At 38.2% G+C, this 21,965-nt stretch overlaps 1 protein-coding gene across 5 annotated transcripts in view; it reads right to left on the reverse strand.

The window, feature by feature from the left end:
• Positions 1 to 21,965, reverse strand: part of SNX7 (sorting nexin 7) — a 164,071-nt gene that overhangs the window by 92,208 nt on the left and 49,898 nt on the right. For all 5 annotated transcript variants that reach the window (XM_055585014.1, XM_055585015.1, XM_055585013.1 and 2 more), the window contains exons 6-7: positions 20,136 to 20,335; positions 16,837 to 16,923 (exon numbers count right to left, since the gene is read on the reverse strand). In XM_055585014.1, coding sequence (XP_055440989.1) covers positions 16,837 to 16,923; positions 20,136 to 20,335 — 287 coding nt within the window. The remainder of the gene's footprint in view (positions 1 to 16,836; positions 16,924 to 20,135; positions 20,336 to 21,965) is intronic.

Consider the following 21,965-nt stretch of genomic DNA (forward strand, 5'->3'; position numbering starts at 1 on the left):
TACATAGGCATAGTAATGGACTAAAATCCACTGACTGAAATAGAAAACCACACACACATACTCACACAAACATATTAATTTAAATTTTAATGTAAGGTAAGGAATCAAGTAATTATACAGCCACAAAGGTGCACCCGAAAAAATGTTTACTACTTATAAAGAGAAAGGAGTGATTTTACAATGGAGAAGCTAGGCACACACCATCTTAACCAAGTGGAACCAAAGAGTATATTCTTCAGTTCAGTCGCTCAGTCGTGTCTGACTCTTTGCGATCCTATGGAAGGCCTCCCTGTCCATAACCAACTCCTGAAGTTCACCCAAACTCATGTCCAGTGGGTCGGTGATGCCATCCAAACAACTCATCCTCTGTCGTCCCCTTCTCCTCCTACCCTCAATCTTTCCCAGCATCAGGGTCTTTTCCAATGAGTCAGCTCTTCGCATCAGGTGGCCAAATATTGGAGTTTCAGCTTCAACATCAGTCCTACCAATGAACACCATCTCCTTTAGGATGGACTGGTAGGATCTCCTTGCAGTCCAAGGGACTCTCAAGAGTCTTCTCCAACACCACAGTTCAAAAGCATCAATTCTTCGGCGCTCAGCCTTCTTCACAGTTCAACTCTCACATCCATACATGACCACAGGAAAAACCATAGCCTTGACTAGATGAACCTTTGTTGGCAAAGTAATGTCTCTGCTTTTGAATATGCTATCTAGGTTGGTTATAACTTTCCTTCCAAGGAATAAGCATCTTTTAATTTCATGGCTGCAATCACCATCTTTCAATGATTTTGGAGCCCAAAAAAATAAAGTCTGCCATTGTTTCCACTGTTCCCCAATCTATTTGCCATGAAGTGATGGGACCGGATGCCATTATCTTAGTTTTCTGAATGTTGAGCTTTAAGCTTTCACTCTCCTCTTTCACTTTCATCAAGACGCTTTTCAGTTCCTCTTCACTTTCTGCCATAAGGGTGCTGTCATCTGCATATCTGAGGTCATTGATATTTCTCCCGGCAATCTTGATTCCATCTTGTGCCTTCTTCCAGCCTAGCGTTTCTCATGATGTACTCTGCATATAAGTTAAATAAGCAGGGTGACAATATACAGCCTTGATGTACTCCTTTTCCTATTTGGAACCAGTCTGTTGTTCCATGTCCAGTTCTAACTGTTGCTTCCTGACCTGCATACAGATTTCTCAAGAGGCAGGTCAGGTGGTCTGGTATTCCCATCTCTTTCAGAATTTTCCACAGTTGATTGTGATCCACACAGTCAAAAGTTTTGGCATAGTCAATAAAGCAGAAATAGATATTTTTCTGGAAGCTTCTTGTTTTTTTGATGATCCAGCAGACATTGGCAATTTGATCTCTGGTTCCTCTGCCTTTTCTAAATCCAGCTAGAACATCTGGAAGTTCACTATTCACGTATTGCTGAAGACTGGCTTGGAGAATTTTGAGCATTACTTTGCTAGCGTGTGAGATGAGTACAATTGTGCTTTAGTTTGAGCATTCTTTGCATTGTCTTTATTTGTTAATGGGACAAATAAATATCATGTGCTACCAAACACATAGATCACAGCATCACTTGAAAATATTCCTGTCAAATATTGACAATTTAATCATAAGGAAGTATCAAACAAGTTACTGTAACTGGCCTGCAATCTTCAGCATAAATGGTCACAAAAGTCAAGGGAGGGAATTCACAACTCTTGGCTGATTGATAATATAGGCCTCAATTTTCTCATCTACAAAAATGAGACTCAGGTATGCCTACCTTATCAGATCAGATCAGTTGCTCAGTCATGTCGGACACTTTGCAACCCCATGAATTGCAGCACGCCAGGCCTCCCTGTCCATTACCAACTCCCAGAGTTCAGTGAGACTCATGTCCATCGAGTCAGTGATGCCATCCAGCCATCTCATCCTCTGTCGTCCCCTTCTCCTCCTGCCCCAATCCCTCCCAGCATCAGAGTCTTTTCCAATGAGTCAACTCTTCGCATGAGGTGGCCAAAGTACTGGAGTTTCAGCTTTAGCATCATTCCTTCCAAAGAAATCCCAGGGCTGATCTCTTTCAGAATGGACTGGGTGGATCTCCTTGCAGTCCAAGGGACTCTCAAGAGTCTTCTCCAACACCACAGTTCAAAAGCATCAATTCTTCGGCACTCAGCTTTCTTCACAGTCTAACTCTCACATCCATACATGACCACAGGAAAAACGACAGCCTTGACTAGACGAACCTTTGCTGGCAAAGTAATGTCTCTGCTTTTGAACATGCTATCTAGGTTGGTCATAACTTTCCTTCCAAGGAGTAAGTATCTTTTAATTTCATGGCTGCAGTCACCATCTGCAGTGATTTTGGAGTCCAGAAAAATAAAGTCTGACACTGTTTCCAGTGTTTCCTCATCTATTTCCCATGAAATGATGGGACCGGATGCCATGATCTTCGTTTTCTTTAAGCCAACTTTTTCACTCTCCACTTTCACTTTCATCAAGAGGCTTTTTAGTTCCTCTTCACTTTCTGCCATAAGGGTGGTGTCATCTGCATATCTGAGGTTATTGATATTTCTCCCGGCAATCTTGATTCCAGCTTGTGTTTCTTCCAGTCCAGTGTTTCTCATGATGTACTCTGCATATAAGTTAAATAAACAGAGTGACAATATACAGCCTTGACGTACTCCTTTTCCTATTTGGAACCAGTCTGTTGTTCCATGTCCAGTTCTAACTGTTGCTTCCTGACCTGCAGAAATGGTATGGACCTAACAGAAGCAGAAGATATTAAGAAGAGATGGCAAGAATACACAGAAGAACTATACAAAAAAGATCTTCATGACCCAGATAATCATGATGGTGTGATCACTGACCTAGAGCCAGACATCCTGGAATGTGAAGTCAAGTGGGTCTTAGAAAGCATCACTAGGAACAAAGCTAGTGGAGGTGATGGAATTCCAGTTGAGCTATTCCAAATCCTGAAAGATGATACTGTGAAAGTGCTGGACTCAATATGCCAGCAAATTTGGAAAACTCAGCAGTGGCCAGAGGACTGGAAAAGGTCAGCTTTCATTCCAATCCCAAATAAAGGCAATGCCAAAGAATGCTCAAACTACTGCACAATTGCACTCATCTCACACGCTAGTAAAGTAATGCTCAAAATTCTCCAAGTCAGGCTTCAGCAATATGTGAACTGTGAACTTCCTGATGTTCAAGCTGGTTTTAGAAAAGGCAGAGGAACCAGAGATCAAACTGCCAACATCCGCTGGATCATGGAAAAAGCAAGAGAGTTCCAGAAAAACATCTATTTCTGCTTTATTGACTATGCCAAACCCTTTGACTGTGTGGATCACAATCAACTGTGGAAAATTCTGAAAGAGATGGGAATACCAGTCCACCTGATCTGCCTACCTTATAGTATTATGCATTGTATGCATGTGTGCATGCTAATTCGCTTCAGTGAGTCTGACTCTTTGCAACTGTATGGACCAGGCACCTCTGTCCATGAGATTCTCCAGGCAAGAATACTGTAGTTAGTTGTCATTTCCTCTTTCAAGGGATAGTAAATGTAAGCTATTGGCACAGTGCCTGTCATATAATAGGGAGTAAACAAATGCTAAATATGCTTCAGAAAGGAAAGCAAGAGAGAGAGTCTAGAACCTCTTTGAAAATTGATCGGAACTTTGGGGCATTACCCACTAAATTTTTTCCCCTACCGACTAAGATTTAGTAGGAAGAAAAAGTTTACTTTCCAAAACCAAGATATATAGTAAATCAAAATGCAGTTAATTTAGTCATATGGCACTGTACTAGAAGAGAATTTCTAGTTCTTTGTAGAAATAGGCTTTTTTTAATTTTTAGAAGTAATATTTAGAAATGATTCATACTTTAAATAATGTTTTATGATACCATTACATATTTTATAGAATATTAGTCTTTTATATTTCTTCTTCTAACTTACCAAAATTTTTACTGACACAAATTCTAGATTTATAAACATTAATTCATCTTCAAAAAAAGTTTCTTCAAAGTAAGCATTATTTCTGCATGTTCATGGGTAAAGAATACTAAATGTCTGATTAAAGTCACAAGTTAAGTAAAAGCAAATCAAAGCCCTCTCCAGGCTTCAGACTCCCAGTGTGTTCCTGCTCTAAACATAATCAAATATTTATTGAGTGCCCAGGCAGGGCTGGGAGTGAAAGAGATATGTAAGATGGACCCTTAGGACACATTTCTTATTAACAAAAAGTCTAAATTAAAAGGAAATTGAATCTATTTTGAGTTTCTATATGGGACAGCTGTTTAAACTATTATATCTATGGTAGGCAGAACTCCACAAACCAAGCCACGAGCCCACAAGGACACTATAAGTAGAATTTCTTAAATCCTGAGAAGAAATGACTGGAATTTTAAACTATTCCTTTTACTTATCCATCTGTTATTTTTCTGTTGCAGTCAAGACAGTGGAGAGAAAAAAAAAGTTCCTACAGAAAGACACAAAGCTCACAACCCTCCCTTAGAAAGTCATTTACCATAATGTTCCACTGCCTCTCTTATGGCACAGTATTTCATTTTCTCCTCCACCAACTTCACCCACCCTCACCAACCACAAAGGTACACAGGCCTTATTCATCAAGACTGTAAGTTTATATCTTCCATTTTCGAATCAGTAAACCTTAATAAAGCAATAACTTCATTAGCAAATTTTATGGGTAAAAATTTTGGAAGTAGTACAATATTTTCACTTCACCATCAGACATCTCCTGATTAATTTTCTGGGTTAATACAGTTAACACAAGTAGTTTGATGTTCAAGTTTGTGTTCACATCAGATATGCTGGGGTTGGAGGATTCTTTAAAAAATAAGAACACATTTTGGAGGTGGGAGGTCAAAAATATGTTTGAAAAACTGTGATCTTTGAAATTATCTGGAACATTTTACTTCAGTCATTAAATTTATTATTTCTGCTCCATTTTAGATTTAAGATGGCCTCCAAAACTAGATCCTACAACTAGTTTAAAGGAGCAGTGAGCTGCAGTTGAGCGGCGCTGAAGCCACTGGAGCGGCAGATAGAAGATACCCCATGTCCAAGGTCAGGAGCAGAAGCCATGAGATACTGAACATCGAAATTCAGGAGCAGTGGATATGCTTCGCTGGACTGGCTATGAGGAGAAACCCCACATCCAAAGTCAGAGAAACCCTGGTAAGATGAGAGTAGGGGCGAATTTGCATTTAGAGTGAAACCTGATTCCTACCAGAGATGCTAAGAGGGCTCAAACAAACCTTGTGCTCACCAGGACCCAGGGACCCCACAAAGACTGAGACAGAACTGTGCTTGAGTGTCTCCTGTGGCAGTACGGGTCAGCAGTGGACTGCCACAGGGACAGGAGCTCTGGGTGTAGCAGACATGGGACGTGGGTATGGCATAAGCCCTCTTGAAGGAAGCCGCCATTAACGCGAAATAGACTCTTGGAGGGTACAAACAGAACCTTGTGCACCAGGATCCAGGAGAAAGGAGCAATGATCCCACAAGAGACTGACCCAGACTTGCCTGTAAGTATCCAGGAGTCTCCAGCAGAGGCGTGGGTTGGTGGCGTAGCAGTACATGCATGGGATCTTTTGAAGGAGGTCACCATTATCTTCATTACCTCCACCATAGTTTGGCCCCAGTTAAATAGCAAGGAAAGAACCCCATGAACAGTATGAAAAGGCAAAATGGTAGGATACTGAAACGGGAACTCCCCAGGTTGGTAAGGGCCCAATATACTACTGGAGATCAGTGGAGAAAAAACTCCAGAAAGAATGAAGGGATGGAGCCAAAGTAAAAACAATACCCAGTTGTGGATGTGACTGGTGATACAAGCAAGGTCCCATGCTGTAAAGAGCAATATTGCATAGGAATCGGAAATGTTAGGTCCATGAATCAAGGCAAATTGGAAGTGGTCAGACAGGAGATGGAAAGAGTGAATATTGACATTCTAGGAATCAGCAAACAAAAATTGACTGGAATGGGTGAATTTAACTCAGGTGACCATTATATCTACTACAGTGGGCAGGAATCCCTTACAAGAAATGGAGTAACCATCATGGTCAACAAAAGAGTCTGAAATGCAGTACTTGGATGCAATCTCAAAAATGACAGAATGATCTCTGTTCGTTTCCAAGGCAAACCATTCAGTCTCACAGTATTCCAAGCCTATGCCCCAGTCAGTAATGCTGAAAAAACTGAAGTCGAACAGTTCTATGAAGACCTACAAGACCTTCTAGAACTAACACCCAAAAAAGATGTCCTTTTCATTATAGGGGACTGGAATGCAAAAGTAGGAAGTCAAGAAACACCTGGAGTAACAGGCAAATTTGGCCTTGGAATAAGGAATGAAGCAGGGCAAAGGCTAATAGAGTTTTGCCAAAAGAACTCACTGGTCATAGCAAACACCCTCTTCCAACAACACAAGAGAAGACTCTATACATGGACATCACTAGATGGTCAACACCAAAATCAGATTGATTATATTCTTTGCAGCCAAAGATGGAGAAGTTCCATACAGTCAGCAAAAACAAGAAGGGGAGCTGACTGTGGCTCAGATCATGAACTCCTTATTGCCAAATTCAGTCTTAAATTGAAGAAAGTAGGTTAAACCACTAGACCATTCAGGTATGACTTAAATCAAATCCCTTATGATTATACAATGGAAGTGAGAAATAGATTTAAGGGACTAGATCTGATAGACAGAGTGCCTGATGAACTATGGACAGAGGTTCAGACATTGTACAGGAGACAGGGATCAAGACCATCCCCCTGGAAAAGAAATGCAAAAAACCAAATGGCTGTCTGAGGAGGCCTTACATATAGCTGTGAAAAGAAGAGAAGTGAAAAGCAAAGGAGAAAAGGAAAGATATAAGCATCTGAATGCAGAGTTCCAAAGAACAGCAAGGAGAGATAAGAAAGCCTTCCTCAGTAATCAACGCAAAGAAATAGAGGAAAACAAAACAATGGGAAAGACTAGAGACGTCTTCAAGAAAATTAGAGATACCAAGGGAACACTTCATGCAAAGATGGGCTCGATAAAGGACAGAAATGGTATGGACCTAACAGAAGCAGAAGATATTAAGAAGAGGTGACAAGAAAACACAGAAGAACTCTACAAAAAATATCTTCATGACCAAGATAATCACGATGGTGTGATCACTCACCTAGAGCCAGACATCCTGGAATGTGAAGTCATGTGGGCCTTAGAAAGCATCACTACTGACAAAGTTAGTGGAGGTGATGGAATTCCAGTGGAGCTATTCCAAATCCTGGAAGATGATGCTGTGAAAGTGCTGCACTCAATACGCCAGCAAATTTGGAAAACTCAGCAATGGCCACAGGCTGGAAAAGGTCAGTTTTCATTCCAATCCCAAAGAAAGGCAATGCCAAAGAATACTCAAACTACTGCACAATTGCATTCATCTCACATGCTAGTAAAGTAATGCTTAAAATTCTCCACGCCAGGCTTTAGCAATACATGAACTGTGAACTTCCAGATGTTCAAGCTGGTTTTAGAAAAGGCAGAGGAACCAGAGATCAAATTGCCAACATCCACTGGATCATCGAAAAAGCAAGAGAGTTTCAGAAAAACATCTATTTCTGCTTTATACACTATGCCAAAGCCTTTGACTGTGTGGATCACAGCAAACTGTGGAAAATTCTTCAAGAAATGGGAATACCAGACCACCTGACCTGCCTCTTGAGAAATCTGTATGCAGGTCAGGAAGCAACAGATAGAACTTGACATGGAACAACAGACTGGTTCCAAATAGGAAAAGGAGTACATCAAGGCTGCATATTGTCACCCTGCTTATTTAACTTATATGCAGAGTACATCATGAGAAACGCTGGGCTGGAGCAAGCACAAGCTGGAATCAAGATTGGCCTGAGAACTATCAATAACCTCAGATATGCAAATGACACGACCCTTATGGCAGAAAATGAAGAAGAACTAAAGAGCGTCTTGATGAAAGTGAAAGAGGAGAGTGAAAAAGTTGGCTTAAAGCTCAACATTCAGAAAACTAAGATCATTACATCCGGTCCCATCACTTCATGGCAAATAGATGGGGACACAATGGAAGCAGTGACAGACTTTATATTCTTGGGCTCCAAAAGTACTGCAGATGGTGACTGCAGCCATGAAGTTAAAAGACACTTACTCCTTGGAATAAAAACTGTGCCCAACCTAGACAGCATATTAAAAAGCAGAGACATTACTTTGCCAACGAAGGTTCATCTAGTCAAGGTTATGGTTTTTCCAGCAATAATGTATGGATGGGAGAGTTGGACTATAAAGAAAGCTGAGCACCGAAGAACTGACACTTTTGAACTGTGGTGTTGGAGAGGACTCTTGAGAGTTTTTGGACTGCAAGGAGATCCAACCAGTCCATCCTAAAAGAGATCAGTCCTGAGTGTTCCTTGGAAGGACTGATGTTGAAGCTGAAACTCCAATATTTTGGCCACCTGATGCAAAGAGCTGACTCATCTGAAAAGACCCTGATGCTGAGAAAGATTGAAGGTGGAAGAAGACGGGAACGACAGAGGATGAGATGGTTGGATGGCATCACCAACTCAATGGACATGAGTTTGGGTAAACTCCGGGAGTTGATGATGGACAGGGAGTCCTGGCGTGCTGCAGTCCATGGGGTCACAAAGTGTTGGACATGACTGAGCAACTGAACTGAACTGAACTGAAGTAGATAAAGACAATAGCACAAAGGGAAAACAAAAGTAGGGGAAAAACAAGGTAAATCCAGGGGTGAGTTAGAAACAAAAAACACATCGGCCAGATAGAAGTGGATCAGAATTGGGGTTCTCAACATTCTAGAAACTAATGTAAAGAGTGGGATAAAGAGTGTGCTAGGAATAGGTATAAAACCGAAGATGTGCACACACTGAAAACAAGTCAATGGCTCCAGAGAAATTAAATCCTATTGCTGGTGCTGATAAATATATGAATCATTTCTCAGGGGTCCTCATAAACAAAAACTTAATTAGTAAGTATTCAGTGATGCTGATGCTTATAATAAAGAGATTAATGTTTCTCTTTTTTAAAATGTCCTTTATTACAAATCAATGGTACAATGCCAAATGCAGTTTAGTAGAACAACTGTTGGAGTAAAAATCACAAACTTTTTAAGGGTCAGTATATATTCATATACGTTTTAAATTATATATTCAATTGCCTAGTGATCAGGTGGGGCAATGGGAGCAGTCACTATTTAACTCAAGATAGTTACTAAGTCATTTTTTTTTTAAGCAGTATAATGATCTAACAAGCAGGATTACAGTTACCACTTTCCAAACTTTGAATGAGACATCAATATATATTTCAAATACACAATATTTACAATCTACCTAGCTAGGTACTGAACTCATAGTATTCACAGGCTGACTTAACTACACTCTAAGGAAGGTATTACCCACAACTTTTATAGTTGAGAAAACTAAAGCAAGGAGAATGTAAGTAACTTGTCCTAAACTATAAAGGCACACAATGCTATGGCTAAAATCACATGAAAGTCTACAACTGGGTTTAAGATCTTTTATTAAACACTTTTCAGATATTGCTCTACTTGCAATCCCATGAGATAAATAACAGAGGAGAAAAGTAACCTGATAAAATTCCAAATAAAGATCTCAGGCTCAACAGGCTCTTATTCATAGAACTGACATGATTTTTGCTTTTTAATCAAATACTTATTATTACCCTCTGCAAGTTTATATAAATAGCAGCACATGGACTTTTTTTTTCTAACCATTTGAACCAATGATGCCCTGAATGAGAGGCCTGCCAGTGGTGGTTCAGAGGGAGAGGGATTCTAGGCACTGCCTGGAACTTTGTTCTGGGAGGAGAGGCTACTGAGGGCTTTCATCACTCATTCACCCGGATTCCCAACCAGTAGTGTGTCTACAACTCCAATGTACAGCTACACTGTGTATGTGAGGCACATATTTATTAACTATTTACTTCAAATCCATTCCCCATTCTCCCTCTTACTACATGTAAGAGTCCCAGTTTGTTTGTTTTTATTGTTTAGGTTTTTACATCAGAGGGCAGCTTCGAGCTGGTCCAATTCAGTACTGATGGTCACATTTCTACTCTAAAGTACTAGTTTGATCATGGTCTCACCGTAAGATATGAGAAAAAGTCTGCTGGATATCTTCTAGGATAAACTGATAAAAGGAAATATACACAAAGAAAGTCCTTTCTTCTTTCACTGGATAGCACCATGTCTTTCACGGCTGTGTGAGTGTGTATATATGTACATATGCATATCATCTGTGTTCATGAGAAACCCATGTAGAAGCAAATAGACACAAAAGAAGTGGAGAGAGAAAAATAGACACTAGAAAATGAGGCCTATAGAAAGGAATCAATTTGTTAAAAAATCAGGGGAGAGAAGTGAAATCACAATATCCAAGAAAAGGTAGAGCCAACCTCTGCCCTGACTACCAAAAAAAAAAAAAAAATCTATGTCAATGTTATTTCTTCAAAGTTTAAAAAGCATTGAGTACAGTATCAAGAACATTTCAAGATTAATAACCACAATTTGAGATGGGAGTAAAAAACTGGTTCAAAAATAGCAACTCACACGAAGCAAGGACCAGATTAAATAAATTTGGTGTCTGTTTGTATCTTCTGAATGTGGCTATATGCAAATCCAAACTGTAACGATCTTATGAAAATGCATTTTTTATTTTTGCTCACATAAATATACTGCTAAACGGCTATGGCATTATATCTAGATCCAACTCTCAGATTCCATGCACATATTGCTAAATGTCAAATGTATTCATATTCATTTATATTTGAATGCTGCTTTGAGTGGCAAATTATAAATCATCCATTCAAAAATAAAAATAAAAATAAAATGGATATGCAGCATTATTTAGCAGCACAGATGAACCTTATTTATCTTACAGTTAAACAGTGAAATGAATAAGCATTTTCAAACAGAAGCTCTGACTCTGAAAACTTATAACTAAACTGCAAAAACCACAAGTTCCTCCAAATATTTGAGTTTTCCTCAAAATCTCAGTACTGTTATACCTTCATCTTCACAGGCAGAGTTTTCCTTACTTTGAATATCTGTTCTTTAATATCTTCTTTATCAGAGCATATATGTCTCAATGTCTATTAAAATATCTTATTATCTACACTTACCTTATTCTGTATCAAATTGTTTTACAAATACCTCATAAACAGAGAAGTCATTAAAAAAGTTGAATGACCCTAAGTAAATCTGTTTGAAAGTGAAAATGCAAGTCGCTCAGTCATGTCTGACTCTTTTGCAACTCCATGGACTATACAGTCCATGGAATTCTCCAGGCCAGAATACTGGAGTGGGTAGATTTTCCCTTCTCCAGGGGATCTTCCCAACCCAGGGATCGAACCAAGGTCTCCCACATTGCAGGTGGATTCATTACCAGCTGAGCCACAAGGGAAGCCCAAGTAAATCTCTTTAGTTCTTCTTATCGGTCAAATTACCTACCTCCAGCCAAAGCTATATAAATTCCCTTTCCTTCTCATAACTAGCCATCTCATCTCTGATTTTTTTTTGTTGGAATATATCATGGCTCAATCCTATGAAGTCTTGGGGCCTCTTTTTCTCATCCTTTAGTGATCTGAACAAATGTCATGGCTTTAACTACAACTTATCTGCTAGTAATTTCCAGCTGGGTCATCCCTGACCTCTGGATTTTTATACAGATTTCCATATGTCCCTGCTCAACACCTCACTTGGTTATCTCCAGGCACACCAACTTCATACACTCAGATCTGATTTACTCACCTTCTCCATGTTCTTCCCAAAGTCTTTGCCATTTCAGTGCCAACACTTAACTCCCACTTGCTTGGTTCGAAAACCGTGGTATAATCCTTGTTCACTCACAATTCATAGTGCACCAAATAGCAACAGCTGTATCTGCAAAATATCCTCAGAATCTGACCACTCCACACTACTTCTGCCTGGGTTCAAGCTAGGGTGTGCCCTGGGATTGGAAGAGCTAGTCTCCAGCTCTGGACTCCTGTTCCATGCACACCCAACATATGCATTACCTTTCGTCTTTCCCAAGCATGGTAGTCATTTTAGAACAAGTCTTACCATGTCACTCCTCCTTTCCACTGTCGTCTTCCTAACTTGTTGAGACCAAATGTTATAATCTTACACTATCTGACCCCTGCTTACCACTCCAACCTCGTTTCCCACAGCTCTTCTGCATCCTCATTCCACTCCAGCAACACTGGTCTCCTTGCTTTGCAAGAAACACACAGGCATAACTCCACTTTGCATGTACTGTCCCCACTGCCTGACATGTTCTGCCAGGTATTCACGGAGTTCAAGACCTCAACTTTCTGGGGTTTTACATAAACAGCTTCCTGGTAAGACCTTTCCTGACCCCTAATTTTAAATCACACTGCTCCCCAACACTGCCTCTTCTCCATACTTATCATATGTGACAATACACTATAAATTTTATTTGTTGCTTTTGTCTCTGTCTCCAGAATTTAGGACTCACTAGGGTCTTTCTTGACCATTTTCTCCCTAGTGCCTGGATTAGTGTCTCTTATATGTTAAGTACCCAACAACATTTGATAAAATGTTTCACTGAACATTCTGCCTTAAATGTTGTCTCATCATGACATAAAGTTGCACATCTCCAATTTTCTTCTTCCCTTACATGCTACAGTTCAGTTTATTGAGCCACAATCTGCTTTCCTTACAAGCTAGAAATGTCAAGGGTCACTAAGAACTTGAAACAAGGGCCACTCTCATTCTTTACATGCTTCAGATTCTATCTCCCACCTCTCTCAAATTTCTCTTCTCAGCAACTCTGCAACCACCGCTTCAGTTCAGGCACTTGCTGGAACCACACAGTCCAAAGGATAAAGCCCATATGCTTCATCCTGACAAACAAGGCTCCTTTCTGATCTGACTGCAACCCACCTTTAGAGCCACATCCTGCAACAGGATTCTTCTGCACCACATTCTCCAGCACCCTGCTCACTACACATCAACCAGGGTTCCTCACATTGTTTCAGCTTTTACTACTTTTCATAATAGCCACTCACTAGTCTTCAAGGAACAATTCCTTACTCGTTTTACAGGACACAACTCAAGTGTTAAACTTTTGTAAAGCCATCAAAATAACTACAGCTAACAACCACTGAGTGCTTTCTATTCATATGATCCAAATAACTGACTTGCATTTTATCACTAAATCCTTAACAAGGCTATTAGAAAAGCACTAATAATCTCCCCCATTATACAAGATAAAATGAGGCTTTAAAATGTTAGGAAACGTGTCTTAAGATTTAATAAGCAAATAAGACAGGATTTGATCCTACATCTATCTAACCCCAAAGTCTAAATGACAAAACACTAAATGAACAGCTGAACTGACCTTCACATGAGTATTCTAGTCTTTATTAAGTTGAGGTCATTTTGAAACCATTAATTTTATTGTTGTGAGACAAGAAGTACAAACCACAACTCTAAGAAGCAGCCACTTTGCAACTACCCAGGTAATAAATCAAGGAATTCACTCTAAAACAATTATTTTGGTTTGCAGGAAAGCATATAATTTTTGTGGGCATATTTATGTGATGAGAAAAACTAATAATAATGCCAGAATTGTCAGTTTACAGCACATACAAAGTTATAGGCAAGATAAAAGATAAGAGCCTTGCATTCACATGGCACGTAGCCCACATAAAGATCATCTGATATGTCTAACATGACCTCTGGAATGTTAGTTACATCAGGGCTCTATTTCCACCCAATAATTATAATTCCTCTAGTCTTTGCCCTCCTTGGCAGAGCTTCATTTCACTGTCCTTTGCATTATGAGCTGCTTTGTTGGGTTTGCATATAACTTCCCACCCAAAGGTGACTTTGATGAGCCTCTGAAGGCATCCCCAGCAGGTCTCCATAGAAATGGCCCCAGGGTTGTCTCCAAAGTGGCCCTGCTTGAGTTGCCATGGTAAACAACCAGGATAGATTGCTCTATTCAGTTCTCTGCCAGGGTCGCCATGGTGACTGCAAAGGAGGGCTCCTTAGAAGGACCTCACAAGGGCACGTTTCCATGGTGACCCTATCCTGCATATTTCTAAGCAACTTCCCTTTGGTTGTTCTGTGACCAATCACAGCAGGTTCATTTTGAGAGTAACCCTGGAAGGTTGCTTCCAAAGATATCATCATAACATAGGTATTTCAAAGTAAGGTCTATAAATAAATAAACGACATGAAAATGTAAGTGGAACCATTCACAAATCATCAAATTAGTGCCTGTGCATTTTAGGATCTGTTTTTGATAGGTAACAAAAAAATACTTGTAATGTCTTTGTTAAACATCTCTGTTTCAAATCTTAATAAAAATTATCTTACAGAATAATGCAGATAATTAAAGTTCTAAATTTCTCCAATCTCACAGCATAGAATCTAACTAGGTAAAAAAATACTTTATAGTGGACATGTCTCTCTCTCACACACACACAATGAAAGCAAAAATACAGATGGCTCATCAGGTTATAATGGGATATCAAGGAAATTTTTATAGAGCAAAAAGACAAAATATTTGCAAGTCAAATGAAAAGAAAAAATGTGTTTTTTAGTTGAGTTGGGAAAGCCTAGCCATATTTGGGCCTAAGCTATTTTTTCCTGTATTTCTGTGGTTGGAACAATCTCAACTACTCTTCCTTTCAATTTAAAATACGAATATAAGCCATTCTGAACAGATGCTTGGTTTTTAAGCCATTTTACTATTCTCCTGAAACTTTAAAATACTGTACTTTTTTCTAGTATCTAGTCAAGGGCAAATTTTTATCTAATCACAAACTTCAACATCTCATGAATTTATATATCTTTAAAAACTATTTAACAAGTTAAAAAATTCTACAGTTCCAATGATACAATTATAATTTTGTATTACATGTGCTTACCCATTTTTGTTCCTTCCAGTTGATCCTTTAAGCTAAAAAAATATATATGTACATATATACATATATATATTGCTTATTGTAGAGTTTCCCAAGTGGTGCAGTGGTAAAGAATCACCTTACCAATGTATGACATGCAAGAGACGAGTGTTCAATCCCTGGGTTGGGAAGATCCCCTGGAGCAGGAAATGGCAACCCACTCCAGTATTCTTCCCTGGAAAACTTCAAGGACAGAGGAGCCTTGTGGGCTGCAGTCCATGGGGTGGCAAAGGGTCGGACATGACTGAGCAGCTGAGCACATCCCTTATTGTATTGAAAAGGTTAATCTTGGTTTTCCTCTTTTTTCTCCTCTATTGAGGTTAAAGGAAATGATTTTCCCCTCAAGCACTGGTTTCATCTATTCTACATTTTGTTTCTCTCTTTCACAGATTCCATTCTCCTACTCTGTCCATAACAGCACACCACTCCCCACTCATGTTCCATTCAGGAGAATAAACTTAAGTTTGAAAAATAAATATAGTTAAGAAAGATGAGGATAATTCATAATCATTATTTAGTGAAATCTCAACATTTAACACAAACTCTGATTTTGTAGAGACATTGTCTCAAGCCTTCAATATGTTTTATGAATCACAGCAAACATTGCAATTCTCATTCATTCACAATTATTTATTCATTGTCCACCATGTACCAGGCATTGTTCTTTGGGCTGAGAATGCTTCAGGAAACAATTTAAAAATTCCTACCCTTAGAGTATTTAGATTATGGACAGGGGAAAACAGAAAGAAAGAGAAGATAAAAGGAAAATCAGTAAGACTATCATCTTTTTTGTCAGAAAATTATTAAAGCTAGAGAGAAAATTAGAGCAGGGAAGAGAGAGGTTAAGCCCCAAGCCAAGTTGGGATGGGCAGTAATAGTACTATGGATTAACAGGGGCGGGGTTTAAGGATTCACCCTTTCAGATGACATAAGTGTACTCTAACTTCTTAAATTAAAAATAAAATTAGGGAAATCTCTTCCATAGAGAACTCAATGAGCCATTTTTCCTACACTTATACTTGCTTTCTAAGAGGCAGCATGGTCTGAGGCAGGCAAGTGATCCCATCACCTCCAGTGCTACCACTGTTTCAAGAACTGTACAAATTTGGGCAAGTTACTCTACCTTTCAACCCTCCTCCTCAATCTTAAAATGATAATAACAATTCTGATCAGATAGTGTTACTTTGAAAATACACAAAGACAATAAAATATAAATACTAACCTATTCCGGGTGAAAAATATAATGTCTGAAAATTGCTTTCAAATATTTCAGAAAAAAAAATGAGGAAAGAGGTAAAAAAAAAAAAAAAACTGGGCAAAATGTTGGGAATTAATGAAACCCAGTGATAAATATATAAGTTTATTATATTATTAGATCTTTTTCTATGTTTAAACATTTCCATAAAAACGTATTTTATGGAAAGAATTAAACTTGAAAACAAATATACTTCCTTTGTAAAGATGTTTATAATAACTAGAAAGTAATAAGAATACCAATTTAGCTTATAAAATTTTCTTATAAAACAAGTAAAAACTAGGTTTATGTACTGAGTACTTACTAACCATCTGGAACAATGTTAAGTTCTTTTTTCCATACCTTATTCAAACATTCTAATTTTACAAAATTAACTTCATGTTTTACTCACTGTAAGAAAAAAATGTAAGACAGAAAGGCAGAAAAGCATCTTAAGTTTACAGACTCACATGGTACGCAACGTATAATCAATTTTCAGAAGGAATTTTAGCATCAGTTACTGAATGCTTAAAACAAGCGTGTGATGGAGCTAATAAAAATCTTAGACAATGAATTCTACATGATTATAACAAGAAAATTAAAAACTTACCAGATCAGTATCTGCCTTTTTGGACGTCAAAGCTTCAACTTTGGAATCCAGTTCTGCCTGTATTTGGTCTCTTCTTTTCATGACAGCCTTTGTATCAAAACACAGGAAGGAAATAGGCTGTACTTTGTTTTAATAATCTTTGCATAGCCAAAATATACATTTCAGAATACAAGTAGCATCTCTTCCCCAGGCCATCAGTCCATCTGGGGGTATAATGCCTTAAAATGTTTTTAATCTCTAAAAGCTAAACAGATAGCAAGTGCTTAAAAGAAACTTGTTCATAAATCTTCTATTAGTTTTCCCAATGTATATCTTACTGATTTAAGTATTTTATGTACAAAATACAAATGTTTTGGTGGTGTACTCTAGGCACGTACAGTTCTTCAAAAAGACCAAAGAACAAAACAAATTAACAACAACAACAAAAAAAATCAGTAGAAGCACTGAAAATTCATGCTATGGTGTAAACTAGTTGCAGTTGTGAGTGCATATGCACCACGCATCTGAAAGTGTCTACCATCAGCCTTCTTACTGGACTCCAAAAGCTAATAGCTCAACAAAGTCAATTACAGTGGGAATCAAAATGGAAGTATGCATTCACATCTTAAGATTTTATTTTAGCTTAAAATATATAAGTGTTAACCAATTAGCCAAGCTTTTAAGGAAGAAATATGGCCTCTACTCTGACTGATAGGAGTTCCGCCTTATTTACTTGAATAATTATGATTTTATGTTTCAGTTAAAACACCCCTGTGAAGACATTTAAGTACAGAATTCATCAACATCTTTTACGATGTTTTCCAGCATTTAACAATGTCTTTCCCTTGGTGACTCACTTTTCTTCTAGACAGTCTACCTGGGCTTTGCAGATGCAAAGACTATTTGTACCCATCTTTCACTGGTTTTCACAGTATTAATTAAATAGTGAAATTGTAATAATGAACACAAGTGGCCTAAACAGTTCAAGGCAAAAATAAAACTAACCCTGAGTAAGCAAACAGTTCAACCAGGAAGAGTGGAGTTGTAGGACGTATAAGAGAAGAACCTTAACGTGGTACAGGTCTTCTGGGTGTTTTCAGAGGAAGAAAAGAACCTAAACCGCAAATCAGTTAAACGGAACCAAACAAGCTGGCTATATAGTATTTGTGTGAAAACTGAGTCATTAAGGATAGAAAGCTGACTTTCCAAGTGGTGCTGGTGGTAAAGAATGTGCCTGCCAATGCAGGAGATGTAGAGATGAGGGTTTGATGCCTAGGTCAGGAAGATCCCTTGGAGGAGGACATGGCAACCCACTCCAGTATTCTTGCTTGGAGAATCCTTTGGACAGAGGAGCTTGGTGGGCTACAGCCCAAGGGGTTGCAGACAGTTGGACATGACTGAAGTGACTGAGCACAGCACAGCACACAAGGATAAAAGGCATCCTGAAAATAACTCACCCGACTTTTGCGCCTGGTGGAATCACTCTTAATATGTTCAAAAGAGATTAACATCTCTCTTGTGTTCAAAGAAATGAATAGAAAATTCAACTAATTGTCACAAATTCTTTTATATTTACTTCAATGTTTAATTGCCATTAATGGCAGGAACTCCCTTTTTCTAACCCAAATGGCACATGCAATAATTTAGTCCCATTAAGATCTGTTTCCATCAATATGAAATATTGTGCTTCATATAGATAGAAATATTTTAAGTAAGAGGTAGCTTCAGAAGACAACTAGTAAAAACAGCAAAAATTTAATCCTTTTGTCAAATCATATACTTTTCATTATTTTAGCTCACACTGAAGAAAATATTCCAATATAAAACAGAAATAGATCTGCAATGTAAGTGCTACTGATTACACTCTGGGAACCTACAAAATAATACAATCAAATGAGGACTTATAAAATAATTCGATTCTGGTTGCTATTATCATTTTTTTCCACACCTTTAATGATACATGATTTAAACTGCATAATTTCCATCTTGACATAATAAAGAGCAAAACACATCTAATTAGGGGAAAATAATATTATATTTTTAATGAAAAAAATAAGATCTCTTTGAATAGCCACACAAGAGGGAGATCAATAATGAAGTAAACCAATGGAATGTAGCCAAGGGAAATTGATGGAGGCAAAGAGGAGGTGCCTCAACAGTGAAACACTAGAGGACTTTGGGAAGCAGGGAGGATATGCTTATAGGAGGACCCCAACAAAGTCAAATAACAGCAGAAGCCTGAAATACCTACAAAATATTTAATGATTCTGTGAAGGAAAATCTGAACATAATAAACATGAAAGAGGCAGATATTATGCTGAAAGGTTGAGAGCGTTTTTCTTACCGAGACAGAAGCAAAAAATATTTTTAAATCCTCCCAAATCAAGAGTACATGAAAACAGAAACCATAGATTCAAGCACAAATGGCAGAAAAAAATGGACTACCAGTGAATGCAAACTGACTTCTACCTCTGTCACCTACAACACCAGAAAGCTGAGGGTGTCAGTTCAACTGTGTGAGGTATTATGCACAGAGAATACAGGATGAAAAACATTAACTTTGCAGATAACATCACAAAATCCCAACTATCTAGAGAACTAAACTTGAACTTAGGAGGTTACACGTAAAACTTTGATATAAAAGGAATAAAAGCCTTTTCAAGTCATGAAAGAAAAACATGGTAATTTGGAGGATTTCTTTTTAGAAGCATCCAGAAGACAGAACAAACATCAAGATCCTACTCAAGCACTTTCTACATAATGATACAAACAAAACAAAACATACAAAATCCCCATATTATAGGGATTTTCATACAAATATGAAAATAAAACGTAACACAAATGTATATTCATATAAATCCCTATATTATAGACAATAAGAAAAGACCTTATTTTTCCTCATTGTCCACATGTTCCTGTACATGAACATTAAGAATGTGGATATCATCTTTCAAATGTACCTAGAAGCAAGAAAGCAACTTGTCCATGAAAAGAAATTTCTAAAGTGCTGAAAATTCTTAAAGTAAAATTTTAAAACGCTGGAAAAACTAATCATACTCTCTATGTAAATCTTGACTGAGGATGCTTCAAACCTATGTTATAAACTGCTGTTACTACTGTTGAATGTGCCTGTCTTTTATTAACATATTCTTCCACTCATCAATTCATTCATGCAGTAAACAAATATTTATGAGCATCTACATGCAAAGCATCTTTCTACGAGAGGAAGACAGTGGTGAACAAACAGAAACAGAAACTGCCTTTATAAAGCTTATAAGCAAGTCAGGGACTCAGGTGGAAGTATAGTTCGGAGTCCTTACCATTAACATTTCACTATAAAGTACATACTCATGTACAACAGGAAGCAGGGCCTCTGAGAATCCAGACATCCGTTTTTCAGTGGCCTTACAGCATTTGTCAATGCAGCTGGCAACACTTTTCAGAGTTTCAGCCAGATCTTCTTCCGATGCCGACCACAGAATATGAATTGGGCCATATTCTTTCATTTCATCTAAATATTCTAAAAAATAATAAGTTCTTCAATTTATAATATGCTCTTTCAATATATACTTCAACATAACTTCAATTATATACTTAAAATACATTAAAATTATATGTTTCACAATCCCTATATTATAGACAATAAGAAAAGACCTTATTTTTCTCATTGTGCACATGTTCTTGTACATGAACATTAAGAATGCAGATATCGTCTTTCATTAAACTGACCTGTCCTCCCAGTCTGCTCAGACCAGTCCTTGAATAAAAGCTTTCCAGGTGTAATCAATAATAACATGCTTTTTCATTGTCAAAAGTATCCTGGCTTGGGTGATAAATAAATCACTGTATCTATTGTATCATGGACTTCTGTCTACCAAACAAACCATACCTGAGTATCTCATTGGCAACATGACGTAAACAAAACATGTCTTCTTTTCCTCTTCTCCTGTTTACATATCCTACCTTGGAAGGAAAGTTATGACCAACCTAGATAGCATATTGAAAAGCAGAGACATTACTTTGCCAACAAAGGTCCGTCTAGTCAAGGCTATGGTTTCTCCAGTGGTCATGTATGGATGTGAGAATTTGACTGTGAAGAAAGCTGAGTGCCAAAGAATTGATGCTTTTGAACTGTGGTGTTGGAGAAGACTCTTGAGAGTCCCTTGGACTGCACAGAGATCCAACCAGTCCATCCTAAAGGAGATGAGCCCTGGGTGTTTTTTGCAAGGAATGATGCTAAAGCTGAAACTCCAGTACTTTGGCCACCTCATGAGAAGAGCTGACTCATTGGAAAAGATTCTGATGCTGGGAGGGATTGGGGGCAGGAGGAGAAGGGGACGACAGAGGATGAGATGGCTGGATGGCATCACTGACTCTATGGACGTGAGTCTGAGTGAACTCCGGGAGTTGGTGATGGACAGGGAAGCCTGGTGTGTTGCGATTCAAGGGGTTGCAAAGAGTCGAATATGACTGAGTGACTGAACTGACTGACTAACTGACTTACTGGTAATTGCTTCCAGAGATCTAAGCAAAAAATGTGGGGTCATCCTAGACCCTAAACTGACACCTACAAAGAGACAGTCAATCACTAATTCCAATCTTTCTAAATCTGTATCTATTTATCTCCCCACCCATCCACCTATCCTCACTTGTACTGTCATCAGCATCTCTAAACTGCACTCTGCAAGAGACTTTTAACAATTCTCCCTCTCAATTTTTGTCACAGTATATGAACATTAAAGCCTCTTAGCTGAATTAGAAAGTCCTTTAAGTCCTTCAGTCCCTACCTTGCCTCTCCGGGTCTAACTCCTGAAAATCTCCCTCACAGATATTTTAATTCAAGCCAAAATAACAGCTCATTCATGAATCTCATGATTTCTCCTAACTTAAACACTGCACATGTCTTTTAATTGCCCTCTACCATTTCTATCATCTGACAAACTACTTCTAACACTTTAAGTCGTAACACAAGTAAATCTCTTCTGTTTCTGTTCCAAAGGATTCGTAGATGCTTTATCCTCAATGAGTGTCATAATTTAATAGTTCTATTAAAGCCTATCATAATTTAATACTATTATCTCACTCTATTATAACTGCTTGCACAACTCACATACTCTGAGGCCATATGCTCATTACAATAGGGCAAAGTC

This window comes from Bubalus kerabau, chromosome 6 (genome assembly GCF_029407905.1).
Source record: "Bubalus kerabau isolate K-KA32 ecotype Philippines breed swamp buffalo chromosome 6, PCC_UOA_SB_1v2, whole genome shotgun sequence".
Classification (NCBI taxonomy): Eukaryota; Metazoa; Chordata; class Mammalia; order Artiodactyla; family Bovidae; genus Bubalus; species Bubalus kerabau.